The 18,292-nt window shown below is 41.8% G+C and overlaps 1 protein-coding gene across 2 annotated transcripts; it reads right to left on the bottom strand.

The window, feature by feature from the left end:
- Nucleotides 1–923: 923 nt before the first annotated feature.
- On the bottom strand, nt 924–7,856 carry LOC113257885 (uncharacterized). Of its 2 annotated transcripts, none has more exons than XM_026502431.4 (4): nt 7,389–7,856; nt 5,281–5,408; nt 1,512–2,118; nt 924–1,020 (listed from the first exon to the last, which is right to left on the bottom strand). In XM_026502431.4, the coding sequence occupies exons 3-4, from the start codon at nt 2,056–2,058 to the stop codon at nt 935–937; spliced, it is 633 nt and encodes a 210-aa protein (XP_026358216.1). In that variant the 5' UTR covers nt 2,059–2,118; nt 5,281–5,408; nt 7,389–7,856; the 3' UTR covers nt 924–934. The 2 variants fall into 2 exon arrangements, with proteins under 2 accessions (XP_026358216.1, XP_048072614.1); XM_048216657.2 differs by having other exon boundaries at nt 1,512–2,115.
- Nucleotides 7,857–18,292: the final 10,436 nt, after the last annotated feature.

The following is an 18,292-nucleotide window of genomic DNA, read 5'->3' as shown; positions in this document are numbered from 1 at the left end:
TTGATTTATACATATATGTTTGTACCTTTTCATCTGCATTTTCATCACTTTTTGCACATCCTCCCACCCCCTGCCTTCCAGTACCACTGTGTAATTAGTTCTCTGTATCTATGAGTCTGTGTCTGTTTTGTTTTCTTGGCTCATTTGTTTTGGTTTTTAGCTTCCACATGTGCATCAAATCACATGGTATTTGTCTTTCTCGGACTCACATCTTTCACTTAGTACTATACTCTCTAGATCCATCTCTGTTGTCACACAGGGCAAGATTCCTTCCTTTTCCTCACTGAGTAATGTTCCATTGTGTCTACATACCACATCGTCTTTAGCCATTCACGTATCCATGGATACTTAGGCTGCCTCCATATCTTGGTTATGGTAAATAATGCTGCAGTGAATATGAGGGGCGCATGTATCTTTTCAAAATACTGTTTTCCTTTTCTTTGGAGACATACCCAGAAGTAGACCTGCTGGACTGTATTGTCATTCTAGTGTTCAGTTTTTGAGGAACATCCATACAGTTGCTTATAGTGGCTGCACCAGTTTGCTCTCCTACCAACAGTGCACAGTGTTCCCTTTTCTACACACCCCCACCTCGTAATATAACAGACATACACTGAACGACTACCAGAAATAAAAGGACTTCACAAGGTAATTTTCTCTCTGTTTAAGCTAAGAAGAGGGTGTCCATATTGGTTATCGGAACGTGGCCAACTCCCTTACTGGTCTCAAAAATACAATTATTTTGCTTGGTAATATTGGTGGTAGCTCAGTCACTCACAAAATAATGAAAATCTGAGCTATGTAAAGCTGCCCAATGCACAACATTTGGAGTTCACTCAGGGCTTTGGATCTCCCAACCTGTCCTTCCTGTCCCAGAGACTAGGAACAATGGCCCTAGAAGGAAAACAAGAGCCGGGCTTTAATGCTGATGACTTTATTGATGATTTGATGTCAGAGAAATCAAAGGCCAAATTTCCACCACTGAAAACTCCATGGTCACCAGTTGATCTCTATCCATTTCTAAACAAAGAGAAAAATTTAAGGCAGAAATATTAATTGGGCTTGGACATGATCTCTGTCTGTATTTTTACTAGTAGGTAGTAGAAGACATCATAAAACATCATGTTAAGAGAGAGAGAAGAGGCAGCAGATGTGAGAGGAGGAGGCCAAGAGAGAGTAAAGAGAAGGGAAGAGAGGAGAGGAGAGGAAAGGCTTGGGGAGGTAGAAATTGGGAAGGCTGTAGGCTAATATAAGAATGAGGGAGCCAAGAAAAAAAGAAAAAAGAAAAGAAAAGAAAGAAAGGGAAAGCTCAGGGTGGAAAGAACACTGGCCTTGATAATGGAGCAGACTTTTCTATGGGGAAGGCTGATGCAAGGAGAATCACAAGGACAAGAAGTTTAGGAGTGATTAAAGCCAAGGCTTAAATGAGACCAGAGAACAGAAATAGGAGAGAATGAGGAAACTGAAAACTAGAAATTCACTAGATCAGTGGATAAGAATACACTTAATACCTAGAGAATCACTGGCAGGCTTCCTTGGTTTTTTTTGTTTTTTATCACTGGCCTTCAGGTTGACCACGCTGCTCATTGCTTCCCTTCTGATCTCCCTGGTCACCAGGGCCACCAGGACCACCTGGACCACCTTGGCCGCCTGGTCCTTGTTGGCCAGGTGGTCCTTGTGGGCCAGCTGGTCCTTGTGGGCCCCCTGGACCACCTGGGCCACCTGGTCCTTCTGGGCCACCTGGACCACCTGGGCCACCTGGTCCTTGTGGGCCACCTGGACCACCTGGGCCAGCTGGTCCTTGTGGGCCACCTGGACCACCTGGGCCACCTGGACCCTGTTGACCACCTTGTGGACGACGTTGGCCACCTGGTCCTTGCGGGCCACCAGGTCCTCGTGGGCCACCTGGTCCTTGTGGGCCACCTGGACGACCTTGGCCATGTGGGCCACCTGGGCCACCTCTGCCTGGTCTTTCCGGACGTCCGTGAACACCCTGGTCATGAGTCTTGTTTGGGTGACCATGGCCTTTATCTTCCGTTTTGTTTTTGTGATGCCCATTTTCTTCTTGAGGTTTGACTTGTGACTTCTCCGGCTTTTCCTTCAATAATTCATCATCTACTTAGGAGCAAGGGAGCACAGATTCAGAAATGAACAAACAAAAAGAAAGGTTAGCCACCAACTGAAATGAGGACGTATGGAATGAACAATAGCCTAAATGTAGTTTAAATTGCAAATTCACTTTGCCATTTATAACATCCTACACAATATGAAACAAAGCCACATTTCCAGCTCTATCTTCCTAGATTCACTTCAACCTTACTGATCACTTAGTGTTCTTAGATTAGTGAAGACAGTGTATGGATAGATTTATCCTTGCATTTCACTCTGCTCTCTCCCACGCCTCCACTCTCCAGGGTCCAGATCACATGGCATCTCCTGTATGAGGCTTCCCCTATTCTCCCCTGTCCTGAGCTTCTGTAATCCCTTATTTTGCCACCTTTTGGACAGTGATCATTCTTATGCCCACGTCAAATCTTCCATTAGATCCCGTGTTCCTTAAAGACAGGAATAATGTTTCACTTACTTTTGAAGCCTTGATACCAAGTACAGGATCCTGCCATGGTTTCTGTGAAGTATAGGATTTTATTGAACCAATGATGGGGTAGAGCATGAGGATGATCAAACCACTCTTCTTTTGCCACTTCTTCGGTGGTGTGACTTACAATTCATTAGCTTCCCCATGGACTCTTGACCTTTCTACACACATTCCTACCCACATCATTAAGACTGACTTCAGTTTTTTCTCATTTGAAGGTTGTCCAACTAAACCTGGCTTCACATTTCACTTGCTCTGAGAAAATTTACCCTCTCCACAGGTATCAAGGCTAAATACCAAAGGAATTAAGCATTAGTGCTGAAAATGAGGAAGGTTTAGAATGGTAAGCTTACCGATTGAACAACTAAGTACTTGAGTTATATTACATAGTATCTTTATGATTCAAACTAGTTAAATGTCAATAGAGATAATTCCCTTACAAATGTGAGGATTTGTGTCAGTCAATCATTAGCCATTGGCTGTAGAAGGATTTAGAGAAAAACATTTACAAATGAGTAGGGTGTCTAAGAGAAGCCAAGATATTAAGAGGTTTGGATCCAATGGAGCAACATTGCCCAAGCTACAACCCTAGTCCTGACCAGCGGTTCTGAAGCCCAGGTGACAGAGTCATACAGTTTTACAAATTCTGCATCAGGCATAAGGAAGTGAAGAGCGGCAATGAGTGTAGATAGATGGAAGACAGATTATGTGACCTCTTGCAACAGAGAAAGTTGGAGACCTGAAACCACACAGTTTACTGGCTACATTAACGAGGCTCCACCTTCCAGAAAGCTCTTGCCCAGAAAGAGAAATGTTTCAGATATTTGCCATTTATTTCAGGAACTTGCCCCAAACTCCTTTAGACAAACATTAATTTATAGAGCTTTTTAATGGCATCAGCTAGTGACTGTCCAAGACTCTTCCCAGCACTCCAGTACACTTCTCCCCTACACTCTTAAATCAGCAACCTTACTCATTCCTAATAAAGTCCTCCTACAACAAGACCCTTAAAGCTTACTTTTAAAGATCCCAAATTCCCCCTTTCCCCTCAGAGGCACTCTCCCTTACCAAAGGAAGGATAAACGCATTTTTGCTTTAATGTCATCATTTCGGTGGTATTCTGGGGACATCCTATCTTTAACCATGTTTTCGGCTTCATTTTACCAGTTATGGTACTCAACATTTTGATAAAGCTTTCATGACATACTCAGGGAAACACAGCACTGCACTTTGTGAGATTGTAACGCTGCCCCTGGGAATTGGGTGAATTAGGGACAGAAGTCAAGACAAATCAATTTGGGAGCTAGAAGGGATAGGCAGCCAAGGAATTGATGTGTTGAATAGCCCGGATGTTAACTTATAAACATTCAACATACTTCAGAAAACTCAAAATCATTTCAGATGAAGTAAAAGCTAAAGCAGAAGTCACAGGTGAGGTAGAAACGTCGTGGGCTTTGAAATTGGACAGGGCTGAGTCTATAGCATAGCTTTGTCACTTTCTGATTATGTATGTTCTGCAGAATATTTAATCTCCAGAGTTATGGTGCAATTGTAAAGTGTGAATAATAATATCTACTACAAATTGCTGCAGTGAATAATTAATGACATCAAACATATACAAGACCAGGCATCAGCTAAATTCCCTGTCCATGCTATTTCAAAAAGAAAATCTTTTCCAAGGAATGTTACTGTCATTTCCCACTTAGTATCCAAACTATTACAAATTATAGAGTTTGAAGCTCAAATAATTGATCAAAAATACCCTTTTCTAGATTAAACTTTATAGACCTTTCAGAAAAGTCAGTAATTACCATTTTAGCATTTTGAGCTGCAACTTTGTCTCAGCAGATGGGCAACAGGTTGAACACTCGAACGATCAATTAGAATTTCATGCGTTTAAGGTTCCTACTTTCTTGATTTAGGCTGCTTCTATGCTATGACCAACCATTTAATAAGAAATTAACATTTATTTCAACTTCTATTCATTTGTCTTATAAGAGGTCTAATATCTGGATGTTTGTAGTCATTTAAAAATTATCTGGATTTTTATTTTATATCTGGATATTTGGTCCTTTAAAGATATGCCATCCATCTTTTCTCTTTCAAAGAGCCACAGATCGATAGAGAACTAACCTTTATTCTTTTTAATGTGTACATTTATCCCTCATTGCCTGAAATTATCCATGTCTAGAACTTAACAGTTTTCCAATACATGCATGCCTGCCAAATCATCCCCCAATCAGACATAGAAGTATTTAAAAAGAGAAAAAAAGGCAATAGAATAGAGAATAGAATTAATAGTGCCTACTTGCTATCAAAATGTTGTTGGAATAAAGACAATTTAATACAAATTCTCCATGTTTTTAAGGGGCCAAGTGTTTGATGTCAAGGAAATGAGATATCTAGATGAATTTTAGAATACTCACGCCCTTTAGATGACTTTTTCACACAAACAGAGTGAAAGTCCATATTTCTAAAAACGGCAAAGGTCACACCAGGACGATCCTGATCTGGGACTTAAGCCCAGGTGTTCAGAAGATATTTGAAATCAGGGGAAAACAGAAACGAATGTTTTGTCCTCTTTTGTTCACCTAGTCTCTGAATAGAAAGTACTCAGTTCAAACTTCCTCTTTTCCATGAATCATAACCTCAGGCTTGTATAAACACGCTTCTCCCCAGCTTACCATCACTGATGCCGTGAGCAGAGCACAGGGCGACCAAAGCCATTGACAGCAAGAGCAGCAGCATCTTGGTAGAAGTCATGGTGTCTCTGTCTTCCACTCCTGGTACTGCAGGAAACTCAGACAGACCCCTGTGTAAAACCCAACAGAATGATATCACCTTTCAAACCCATGCATAGACGCCTCTCACCGACATCTCATTTGCCTCTTGGGCCTCCATCGGCTGTTGGGCTCAAGGTCTGCTCAAGCTCTTCATTAGAAAACCATAAGTCAGTCGGGTTGATTAAAACAGTTGTTCATCCCCCTCAACTATTAGTTATAAATATTCCGTTCTGTAATACTCACTTCAGAACTATGGTTCTGTTTCACTACCCTATTCAACATCGGTTAAGCTGCCCAAACCTCAAGTACTTCAGGCCCCTTTCCTATAGAATGAGCCAAGAGATTCATCATGACAGAAAAGGCAAAATTAACAGAAATACCATCCATGCAATGAAAGAACAACAAAGGGTCAAGACAGGCTAATAGGAGTTCTCTCACTTGAAACATGCTGGAAAAATGAAAGCAGCCCTCAGGAAGAGGCTCAAAGCAGCTTCAGACTCAGAAAATTATGGTTACTCAGAATCCATCTGAGGTCATGTGTTCACTGGAGTGTGACATTGAAACATGCCCAGAATAATGAGTGGGGTAGAAAGAATACCAAGCAAGGAATCCTTGAGTGAATTAGAGTGTTCAGCATGGAAAGACTGGGATGTGACTAAGGGTGATAACTGCATTTACCTACAGAGAACAGAGAGGAATTCTGTGTGTATAGTTCTAGAAGATATAAAAAGGAAAGAGCTGTTCAGCTGTTTTCAGAAGTGTTGCACACTGCATTTTCTCTTCCTCGATCCAGTGTGAGATTATGCATGGCATTTAGTTGTCAGTTCTTTGTCTCTCCTAACCTAAAGTTATATTTTAAAGAAATATGTCATCTTTTTACTTATTTAAGATTACAAAACTTTATGGCTTTTCACCAAAGCCACAAGTATATGAATAAGAAATCTTGTCTTGATTACTTCAATTACTTATGAGAAATCCTATCCGAAATACACCAAATTGCTCCCTAAAATCTGAATAGCGTATGATTAAAGTGATAGCACACAACTCTTTGGAGGCGATGAGAGCAAGTTTAGACAACTTAGCGCATCCTAGGGATTAGAGTACTTGACATTCCAAAAAATTGATGGAAAGATCAAGAGACTTAAAGAACAAAGACGAAGAGAAATCATGGTTAAACAGATTATCTGCTGAGTAAATTATTCCTTGCCAGTGGGTGTTTTGTAATTGGGGCTGAGATATTAATCTAATTCTGTCACTTCTTTTTCTCTGTTTTCTCTAGATAAAAGGAAAGCAAAAATAATGAGTGAGGGGCACTTGACCTGGGTGGCTCTGTTGGTTAAGCATCTGCTTTAGTCTGGGATCATGATCTCAGGTTCCTGGGATCGAGCCTCATGTCAGGCTCTGTCCTCGGCAGGGAATCTGCTTCTCCCTCTCTCTCAACCCGGACACTGCTAATGGTCCCGCTCTCTCCCTCTCTCTCTCTCTCTCTTTCAAATACATGAATAAAATCTTAAAATAAAAAAGAATAACAGAGACAGTCTAGTTGCTACAATGGCTGCTCATTGGAACTTTACCATACCTGTTATCATATCAGACTTACCTATCCTGATCATATGCCTTTTGCTGGGCTTTGCTCAAAGCCAGGAGGACAGCTTAAGGCGGAGGAGGTGTGGGAGTTAGAAAAGAAGAGGAGGAGGAGGAGGAGGAGGAGGAGAAGGAAGAGGAAGAAGAAGATGAAGATGAAGAAGAAGAGGAAGATGAAGGGGAAGAAGAAGGGGAAGAAGAAGAAGGGGAAGGGGATGGGGAAGGAAAAGAAAGTGAAGAAGAAGTAGGAGAAGGAGGAAGAGGTAGAGAAGGAGGAAGAGAAGGAGAAGAAGAAAAATTAGAAGAAGAAGAGGAGGAGGAGGAGGATGTATAGGGAGAAGAAAAATGGGGAGAGGGAGAGGGAAGGAGAGGGCAGGAGGAGGAAGGGTTGTTACTTATCTTTAAATTAGATTGAAGGTACTTACCTTTAAATTACAGTTACTCTCTTCTTTCTTCTGGAGAGGTGTGGAGTTTCTCACATATATAGTTTCTAAAGAACAATAGGAGTATTGCTGCTACATAGGAAGAACCTCCAAGATTCAAGCAGAACATTTCCTCTATAGGAGTTATCACTAATCTCATTGTGTTCTATATTGTTAAACTGTCAAGTGATAAGAAATCTTCCACTGTCCTTCTTATCTATGATGACAACGACAAAAAAATGAAAGGTTAAGAAAATGCAAATGTAATTGCTTGATGACACAGGAACTACTTTGGGAGGAGGATTTAGGAAGAACGTTTTGATTTGTCAGGAGAGCCAGAGGAATGACTAAGTAGTGCCACGGCAAGAGTCGACAAACGAGAGACCCACATTAATGTAGTATACTTAATTTAGAATTAATTTGGTTCATAGAGAAATAATAAGTGAAGATAATGTATGACATCAAATTCCCTTTGCAAACATGTTGGAAGTGGGGAGTTGGACATTGTAGAGAGGGACGGGTGAATCATTTGGTGGGGAATGGCACTTTCCACAGCACCTTGGAAGGGAATTTAAGAAAACTAACTTCCATGGAAGGGAAGTAGGGAAGTAAAAAATTAATAAATAAAAGTTGGCTTTTTAACACAAACGTGAAAGGTCAACTCCAGTGATTTCTGTGAACTTAGGACTTGGCTCCTCCATTTATTGTCTCTTTGGACTTGACCGTTAAAACCTAAACACTTGATGAGGTGGAATGAGAAACAAATGTCAACATAACAAACCCAATTAAAAATATTCCGTAACTCTTTTTAAAAAATCCCAAAGGACCTAAAGAGGTGAACAGAATGTTCTCTGAAGGTATGCTTCTGTCACGTGCTAGGAGTCTGAACAGAGGTTCTAAGGATAGAAACTGCTATTTTATCAATAGTCACTGGAAAAATAAAAACAAAATACAAAAACCCCAAACCCCATCCTGTTTCATAGCACTAGGAAAATGCTTGATTGGAAGAATACACCTAAAAAGGGAAACTCCTTTGGTTCTAAGGAGCAGCATACAGGGGTTAAAATTGTGCCCTGGTTAGACGTGGTTTCAAAATCTGTCTTCATCACGTATTAGTTGTGTAATCTGGGAAAAATGCTTAACCTCTCAAACCTGATTCTTTACAGCTATAAAAGAGAAATAGGAGACAGTAGCTTACACCGTTTTTGTGAGAATTGAGGGAGATGACACACAGAAAGTGCTTATCCTGGCCTACCTGAAATGTTCAATAAGTAATAGTGATAAGGAAGCTGGTGAGAGTGACGTGATATTTCTTTTTTTTTTTTTAAAGATTTTATTTATTTATTCAACAGAGATAGAGACAGCCAGCGAGAGAGGGAACACAAGCAGGGGGAGTGGGAGAGGAAGAAGCAGGCTCATAGCGGAGGAGCCTGACGTGGGGCTCGATCCCATAACGCCGGGATCATGCCCTGAGCCGAAGGCAGACGCTTAACCGCTGTGCCACCCAGGTGCCCCACTGACGTGATATTTCTTAGAACGTATGAATTGTTTCTTCTGGTGTTAACTGCTGGATGAAAGAGAGGTTGACCTCCCATCTAATGAGCCTCTAGTAGTATAGAAGGGATATGTGCGATGGGGATGGGTGCTGGGGAGTTGAGGTGGTAAGGGAGTCAAGGAGAAAGTGGAAACAAAGATGTGAGCCAAGGCAATAAAGACGGTGTGTTGAGGGTGGGGTGGTATTGGCCGAGCAGAATCATCTCCTCAAGGAGGGAACATTGCAGCTGTGGGGGAGGAAGAAGTTCCTCTGCCCTTCAACATCCTTCTAGCTGACCTAAGACTCGAATTGACATTGTCACCGGGGCCCTAGGGTCGAGAACACCTACCTGCAGGGGTTCCAAACAGATCAGGTTTGGACACTTGCCACTGATAAAATCCAGAGGCAGGGAATCAAGCGGTGATGAAACAAGAAAGGAATTCATTTCAGTGAGGCTGACACTGGGAAGACACATACTCAAATCTCAAAGACTACCTCTGGGGGCACCTGGGTGGCACAGCGGTTAAGCGTCTGCCTTCGGCGCAGGGCGTGATCACGGTGTTGTGGGATCGAGCCCCACATCAGGCTCCTCTGCTATGAGCCTGCTTCTTCCTCTCCCACTCCCCCTGCTTGTGTTCCCTCTCTCGCTGGCTGTCTCTATCTCTGTCAAATACATAAATAAAATCTTAAAAAACAAACAAACAAACAAACAAAGACTACCTCTGAAGTGTTAAAACGACTTCTTGGTTTATGAGGCAAATGTGGGACAAAGGTCAGTGGACGTGCATGTGGGCAGCATGGTCAGCTCAGTCATTGTCTTGAGATCAATCATGCGGGCTCTTGATGACATCAGAGCGGTCCTTATTGCTTGAGGCGCCAGTTTCTGTTCTCATCACAGGATGCTTTGCGTACAGGGTCCTTGGCCTGAATTAAAGGATAAGCCGTAAAGAAGAATCAGAAAGGACAGATTAAGGTCAAAACTGAGGTAAAGTCTTCTATCAACATGAGACAGATTAACAGGAGAAAATAAAGTTTTATTTTCTACACATGGGGAATCTACACAGACATGAGGATTGCAATCACATGCAATATGACATATATATGTCCCTCAGCACTAAGAAGAAGGGAGTAGGCATCTGCAACATCAAAGGGACAGAATTCAATTTACAGGAAGATGAAGAAGAGTAACTGTTTGATAAACAAATGTTTGGCCCCTTCAGAAACATTGGCACATGGAGGACTTTGGTCAAACAGGACTTGTTAGGTTCTTCTGTGTCTTCCATACTTAGTTATGTAAGTATCTTTGGTGAAAGTTCTCTTCCTGGAGTGAGTCCTCTAGCTAAATGTTTCTTAGACAGTGGAGGGAGAGGTGAAGAGCTTTCCCTGAATCGGCTGAGCTTTGGTTGCTTTTTAACTAAAAAAAAAAAATCTTCATACCAAAGATTTTCATCTAGGGGTGGCTTGTCCGTGGTGCTTACACAGGCAATTGCCCTTCTGATTCTACCTTTTACGTAAGGTGAGAGCAGAAGTTATTAAGCAGGATAGTCAGTGTGAAGAAGTGTGTGGAGGGCAGTATAGTACTGTTTGAGGTGGGCAGTTGGTGGTAGGGCACAGGGGCAACTGTAGTGGTGACCCAAGTAGCTTTAAAGCTCAGTGACCATACGAACATTATGGTATCCTTCATGTCTCACAAAAGTAGGCCCAGCAGGTAACTGAGTAACGGTAATTATAACCATGAACCAATTCCACATTGTGGTTTCACTACTGCCTTTTGTTAAATTCTGCATTCTTATATCGATGTGGTCCTTTAGATGAATTCCTATGGAAGTCTTAAGGCTTAATCCAAATATCTATTTCAACCTTTTCATTTTCTTTGCTGTTTCAAACAGCAATATGTATCAAGCGTATGTGGGGCATGCACTGTGCAAAGGACTTTCTGAGCTTATCTCATTCAATCCTTACCAAAATGTCATATGTACTGTTATTGTTCTCATTTTCAAATAGGAACAGTAAGACCTGTCCAAGGTCACACAGCTAAGGATTAGTGGGACTCAGGCAATCCAATTTCAAAACCCTAAGCACCTAGCTCTTATTCTGGTTGTAAAGGGTACCTGAACTATTTAATATTCAATATAAGACAAGCTGGAAAATAGTAAAGAAGAGAAAACTAGCACATATTAAGCACTACTATGTACAAGGCCCTGCTATCTCCTTAGGCCTTGTAAAAACCACAAAAACTCCGTGAAATGTTCCCCATTTAATGGCTAAGGACACTGAAGCTCAGAATTGTCCAAAGACATACGGTAATCAACTACCCTATAAAAAGAAAAAATCCAAGGTGTTTGTGGTTTGTAAACTTCCTTCTCTTCCTATATAAATCGCCACAGCTTTCCAAAGTGCTACTTCAGAATATCCACCTCCCGTTGTTTCAGATCGTTCCTTTGTCTGTTTGTTTATTCATTCATTCAGTCAGTCAGTCAGTCAGTCAGTCATTCAGTCATTTATTTAAGTAATCTTTATACCTACTCTGGGGCTCAAACTCACTGCCCCAGATCAAGAATCACATGGTTTTTGGGCTGAGGCAGCCAGGCAACCTCCACCTCATGTTTCTGAAAGAAGAGATTCAACAACAGGGCTGTGGTTCTTGCCCTGAATCTGACGCAATTTGAATAAAAAGATTTCTGGAATTTCATTTTAGAAAATGTTAAGGGTTGTTTAGTAATCAACTGAGCAGTATAAAGGGAATGAATAAAGCCAGAAATAGAAGAATGGGAATATCAGCAGCCTGGTTTAACACCCTGTTTATTCAAGACCGATTTAAAAGAGCCCTTAAGAATAAGAAAAATCCTTTTGGGGGGGTCAGGAACGGGAACTTTTGTGAGGATGGGAATCTTCCATTTCAAACCTGTCTTCAAAGTTCCATCTCCTGAAACGCACCTCCTCCAGGGGCACCACATCATGTGCAAATTTGAGAAAGAGCAGTGTGCTTTATCCACGGACAATCAAACATATTTTCTAAAGGATTTCTACAACTTGTGTGATGTTTATAGAACAATGTTGTTTCTGATGTATATCAATAAATTACCTACGACATAATAAAACGACTTATCTCCAACAAGATGTAGTTCTTTCGTTTTCTCCTTTAAAACATAAGTTTAAATCAGCTTTGTTAATCTACACTTTATCATAAAATAATGATTTTAAAATTAGTATTAGAGAACAATTTTTCTAGAATTTTTAATCCTAATATGAAGAACGAGAAGTAAAGCCCAGAGTGTTTTTATGATACTTCCACATTCACATTACTCACTAGGGAAGAAAAATGAGAAGGAAAACTTGGGTCTTAACACCCAAGAACGCTTTCTTTCTATGTGCCATATATATTTAGGACAGTTTGCAATAGGCATCACTACAGATGATTTGGGGGTCTTTGGCCCTATCAGTGTGCTTCCTTGAGTGGGAAGGCTGATCTACTGTGCTCTGTCTCTCATTTAAAAATGGCTAAGTGACCAATACAGCCTTTTGGGAATTGTATACAGATTTTGGTACTGTATACAGAATGAATTTATGAGATGTTACCTAGAAATCATAAAACATCATTTGACAGGGCCACAGGTCTAACTATAAAACAAACAATAAAGACATTTGCTATGCAAGTCTTTTAGAAGGGCTTGTGTCCAGAGGTTAGAGAAAACTCCTTCAAATCAGTAAGAAATATGAAAATCCCCATAATAACAGGTAAAGGATTTGAACACATGCTTCACAAAAAACCTAATCCAAATGGCCCAGAACATAAGAAAGGATGCTCGTCTTCATTAATCATCGTGTAAGTGCAATTAAAATAACTAGGTTAGATATCCTTGAGAAAATAAATAGAGGCATATCTTACAAAAAAGGAAAAGAAAAAGGGAAAAGAAAAAAGGAGACAGAAAATGGAATGGTAGGAACCTATTCCAGTTCTTTGGCATAGGAGCTGGAACAGAAATATTTCTGTTGCTCCTGAGGTAGTACAATTTCCTCAGGGCCTGAAAAAGTCAGAAGTGAGGAGGACAACTTGGCTGGGGAAAGGAGAGAGCTTACAGAAAGGGATCTACTGCTTCTCACCTAGACCTGGGGGCACCGACTTTCCTCCAAACCATCAAGAGCAAAATTCAAGAACAACTGAGAAGCTCTTTAGCTTGACTGGGGAGGTGGTGGTAGAAGAATATCCATATGTAAAATTTTATCAAGCCATCCAGTTAAGATCTATGCTCTATAGTCTATCTAAATTATTCCATAAAAGTCATTGGCATATAAATGGGATGACCTGAAATGTTCTAGGGAAGTGACAGCAGATTTGAATCCTGAGAAACTCAAATATTTAGAGCGTAATACAGAGGAGTCTCAGTAAAGGCAAACAGAAGGGGGAATGAACCAGGAGAAACTATGAACTCTGCGAAACAAACTGAAGGTTTCAGAGGGGAGCACGGTGGGGGGATGGGCTAGCCTGGTGATGGCTATTAAGGAGGGCACATATTGCATGGAACACTGAGTGTTATACGCAAACTGAATCATGGAACACTACAACCAAAACTAAGGATGTACTGGATGGTGACTAACATAACATAATAAAATTTAAAAAAAAACCACGAGGAGATTATAGGAAGGTAAGAAAAAAGCAAGGAAATATCTGGTGGAATGGATATAGGAGATGTCATTGTGTTAGGTGGAGGGGGAGATCAGCTTTCAAATGCCTCTGAGGAAAACCGTAAAATTGATATAACAACATAACCATCGTATCCGGCAACTTGGATGTGATCAACACCCAACAAGAGCAATGTTAATGAGGGGCAGAAGCCAGGTTTGGTGAGAAAGGCTAAGAGGAGAATGAAACAAGAGAAAGCAGAGAGATGGAGAATGTATCATTTTTTAGTGAGTTTTGTTTTTAAGGAGAGTAGAGAACGGAGCATGGGAGCAAGGCAGAATTTTAGTGCTATCAACTGTTTTGCTTATAAGTGGGATGAAAGAGTGAGTGCATTCAACCTGAAACAATTCAGTAGAGAGGAGCATAATAACATAGGAGAGGGGTGGTAATAGCTGGAGCAACTATGTTACAATCGTTCTCTGACATTAAAAGGTAGAACCCTCAAACCTGAGAGAGAAATATTCAGGTGGATGAACCTGAAACAACGAGAGCCCCAGATTCCCTGGAACCTTCAGGGCCACCAAGAGCAAACCCTTACAACCTACAAGGGCAGGAGAGCCTCCCCACACCTGAAAACTGCTCAATTAATTGGAAGGAAGGTAACATGGATTCTCCTAAAGATAGGCCCTAGCACTCCTCATTACCTCAGGACAAAGTTTTAACACAGCCCGTTAAGTTAGATACAATTGCCATTCTAACAAAACAAAACAAAACAAAGCAAAACAAAACAACAAAAGAAAACAACAAAACAAAACAAACTAATACACATATTGCTAACAGATCAGGAAAAATAAGAGAATATGCAGGAAATGGGTCCTGAGGGTGATGGATCATAATGTTCTCTATATTCAGTCTGGGTATGGAGAATTTATCGAGCTGGGGGCCCTCAATAATGACTGGCAAGGGCACATAAATCCGGCCCTAATAATCCCTTGGGACAGCTCCACGAAAATTGGACACAATGCTGGCCTCGTGTATAAGGTAGACATGCTGCAAGTCCTTTGACATAGCATTAAAAAGGATCAGAAATTTAGGGAGATAGTAATGTCAGAAAGGATTACTACAGAAAACCCAGGAGACCTATGTTCCCCAGGAGATCCCTGAGGATATCTTCTTCACTGAGGCAACAATGAATGCTCTGGTAAGGGGAACACTCACACCACTGAGAACTCAGTGATGGGATGTCCTCTGCAAGAGGACACCTATGTTCCCCAGGAGATCGCCGAGGATATCTTCTTCACTGAGGCAACAGTGAATGCTCTCGTAAGGGGAACACTCGCACCACTGAGAACTCTGTGATGGGATGTCCTCTGCAGGCCAAAATTGGCTGATGGGAGAGCTGGCCAGGAACCCGGGCTCCACGTATTCATGAGTACGTTGGAATGGTCTGTTGTAGCACAGAACTCTCATCAGCATATCGAGCAGCAAGGCCAGCCAGAGCGCTAGTCATCGTGTACTGATCTGTGGGAATCTGTGGTCACCACTCAGAAAAATGGTAATCCTAGGATTCTGAAAGATAGTTAAGTAAGGTACTTCTTGGATTAGGTAAGAAAAAACATTCTAAGAAACTATTGCAATAGAAAAACGCTATTGCTTCTCAAGCTCCCAAATCTTAGTCATGTCGATTCATTGACAGAAGAGGAAGCTGGGTCCCTTTGAAGAGCGACCTTGCTAACATCTCGTGGTACATGTTTTCCCAAATTCAGGCCTCCCCAAAGTGAATTGCACTCAACTGACAGAGTAATAGTGACCTGGGGAAAGAGAGATAATTAGATATTTTGAGAGTTTGTTAGGGGCCGATATGACTGAAATGTAACAACCAAAGCAACAATAATGCCACCGTTATCTTCAAGGGAGAGTGGATGTTGAGGTGCGACAAATCCTTCAGTTAATCCAGAGGGCCCAAATACCCACCCTGTGGTTACCTACCTCCTTCTATGTATAAAATTGGGATAGATGTGCTTAGCATCTGTCAGAATGCAGTACGGACATTTTTAAAGTTTTGGTTAACTAGAAAGTGTCATCTACTGGATATCAGCCAGCTTTGATTTTCTTAATACCGTATTTATTTGTCTGCCCTCTGTGAAATTCTGAGCCAACCACTTTCCTCAGGCTGCCGGGATAAGTATAGGAAAAGGAATATACAGGGCAGAGGAGACCTGGAAGAAAGACCCATGGGAGGAAGAGACAGCTCCTTTCCATGACACAGAGGAAGAGAGAAGCCACCAGAGACAAGGCAAAGGAGCCCCTTGGCCTCTGAAAGCATGAAGTCCAGAATGGTGTAGGAGAGAGCCTTTGCTTCAGAGACCGGTTCCTGGCATAGCCAGTGATGAGGCTCCCAAACACAGCCCCAAGCTTAGCCAGAGAGCCAGACGCCCCCACTGTGGCACTGATCTAGGCCCACGGAATTTGAATGCTCTGTCAATGTCCCTTGAAATGGCCATGGTTCAGCCGCTGGGATTGGGACTCAGTGAGGTCAGGGGACGTGGGGCTGCCAAGCTGCTGAGGCTCTCATCTCTCAGTGTTTCTGGTGCATTTAGCACCGTTGCAAAAAGCGATCGCCCCAAGAGCTGAGAGGTGCTTCTGACCAAGAAGGGTGTACAGACCAACTTTGCACAGGCCAACACGTCCAGGAGTTGCAGGGTAGGAGAGCAGTTCCGAGTGCAGAGAAGACAGAGCTCCAAGCTTTTGTCTTTAGCCACTCAAAGACAGGTGCTAACTGGGTGCCAAAGAGGTCAAAATACACATAGTTTTGGCTTCTCCTAAAAGCAGTTCTTGCCTAGTGAGGTGTACATGGTCCAGTTTGGGGTCAGTCTTCTTCTTGCCTCCCGGAACACTATTGAACACCGTAGTCTCTCTGCCTCCTTTGGGACCAACCATCTAACTTCGTTTCTGAAGACAAACTATATACAGGTAACCCATCGTGAGTCTCATTCAGACCCATCATCACTGTGTGTGAGGGACGTTCTCCTCCACATCGAATCAGGATTTCTAAGTTTCTAAGGATCTAGGAAAGCATAAGATGATTTGGTATTTAACTTTGGTATGGTAAAATTTGAAACACGTGATTAAAAGTTGTGTGCAAATACCCACTTCTATCCTTCAAATCTGCCTGGGTAGTAGAATCCTCTCTGTGACTTGCATTGAAGAGGTACTGGGAAAAAAAGGCTCTTCTCAAACTGCTAGAAAGGTGTTGCCTGGTGTGGCAGAAGAATTTCATCTTTAGGGACCATTTCTCTGTTCAGGTAGAATCATATAATTAAGCCCCCAAAGTCAACAGTATGCAAAACAACAACGTTGGCGTTGTCTTTTCCACTGTCCTTAAACAGCATTGTTCTTGGCACTGAGGACAGTGAAACCTTCTTCCTCTCCTTAAGGAATGTAGGATCTAATGGAAGATTTAGCTTTGTCATAATGATGAGCACTACCAGAAAAGTGGCAAAAGAAGGAATTTCGGATGTGCAGAACACAGGAGACAATGAGGGCATCCTACAGGAGGTGCCATGGGGTCTGGATTCTACACAGCAGTAAGGCAGAAAGCAGAGTGGAAGGCATGGCTCAATCTATGCATGTAGCATACTATTTTCAACAGTCTAGGAACAGGAATGTCAGTGAGATTGAGGAGAAGATCAGAAGATAAAGCTGGAGTTGTGGGCTAGTTCCAGATTACGAAGAATGTTGTGAATGTCAAAGTGAATCTGTGATCGATTCTGTGGGCAACCAAGAAATTTTTGGAGAGTGGGAGTCGCATGATCGTTTCTTTGTAAATACCTCAGACCGGGGTATAACTTTTAACATAACGTTTGGTTTTAGGTGGGGGTATACCTACTCGATTTCTTGTCATGTGAGTAAACTGGAAGTTCCTTCTGCTGGGCTGGGAAACAGTTCTTCTGAAGGATATTAGGGGTGAAGAATTGGGGAGTAAAGCTCTCAACTGAAGATAATACTGCGAGGCATGCAGATAATACTGCTAGGAAAGCCAAGTTTGCGGCTCTCTTTCTGAAAACAAAGCATGCCATTAATGGGATACTTGTAAATGTCCCTGCCTATTCATTAGTCTTGTATTATGCAATAGGGTATTGATTTGCATACAAGACTGTGAACTTTGCAGCCCAGTATTTGGACTGAAATGAGAGCAACCCATTATCTAGTAAGTTATTGTCAGTTATCTTTAGTACCTTGTGTTATTAGGAGGCCTGCTGGTGTTTGTCTTTTACATTTCTTTTCCCCTGTGCTTTCAGTAAAGGATGGAAAATGGGAAAAGATCACAGCTGGGCCTCCTCCCCTGCTTGATGGAAAACAGAAAGCTGCTACTTCTTTCTTGAGTCCTCACCCAAGTCACTTTCAAATATTTCCAACCTCAGGTTTATATGTCTTAAAACATTTTCCATTGTGAAATGTACCCAACTCCATCTATCCAATGTACCCAACATCCATCCAGGATAGTCACGCCCCTTCAGAAATTGTATGCCAAGTCTAAGTGGGTCCTGAGAATGCCAGCAACCAGAGATCAATTTGGCTTCTGAAGAGAATGTCAGTTCTGGGTCTGATTTCAGAACTGACCCTGGCAGGGTGTGTGAGAATAAACAGAATTGTACATGTTTCCATGGTGTCTGTTCTCCTGACCTGTAAATTATTTATTCATGCTAATGCTAAGAGCAAACTTCTTATATTCTTGATACACATGTC

This window comes from Ursus arctos, unplaced genomic scaffold, assembly GCF_023065955.2.
Source record: "Ursus arctos isolate Adak ecotype North America unplaced genomic scaffold, UrsArc2.0 scaffold_26, whole genome shotgun sequence".
In the NCBI taxonomy this organism is placed as follows: domain Eukaryota; kingdom Metazoa; phylum Chordata; class Mammalia; order Carnivora; family Ursidae; genus Ursus; species Ursus arctos.
The sequence above is the reverse complement of the archived record's forward strand: the minus strand, read 5'-3'. Positions and strand labels throughout refer to the sequence as shown.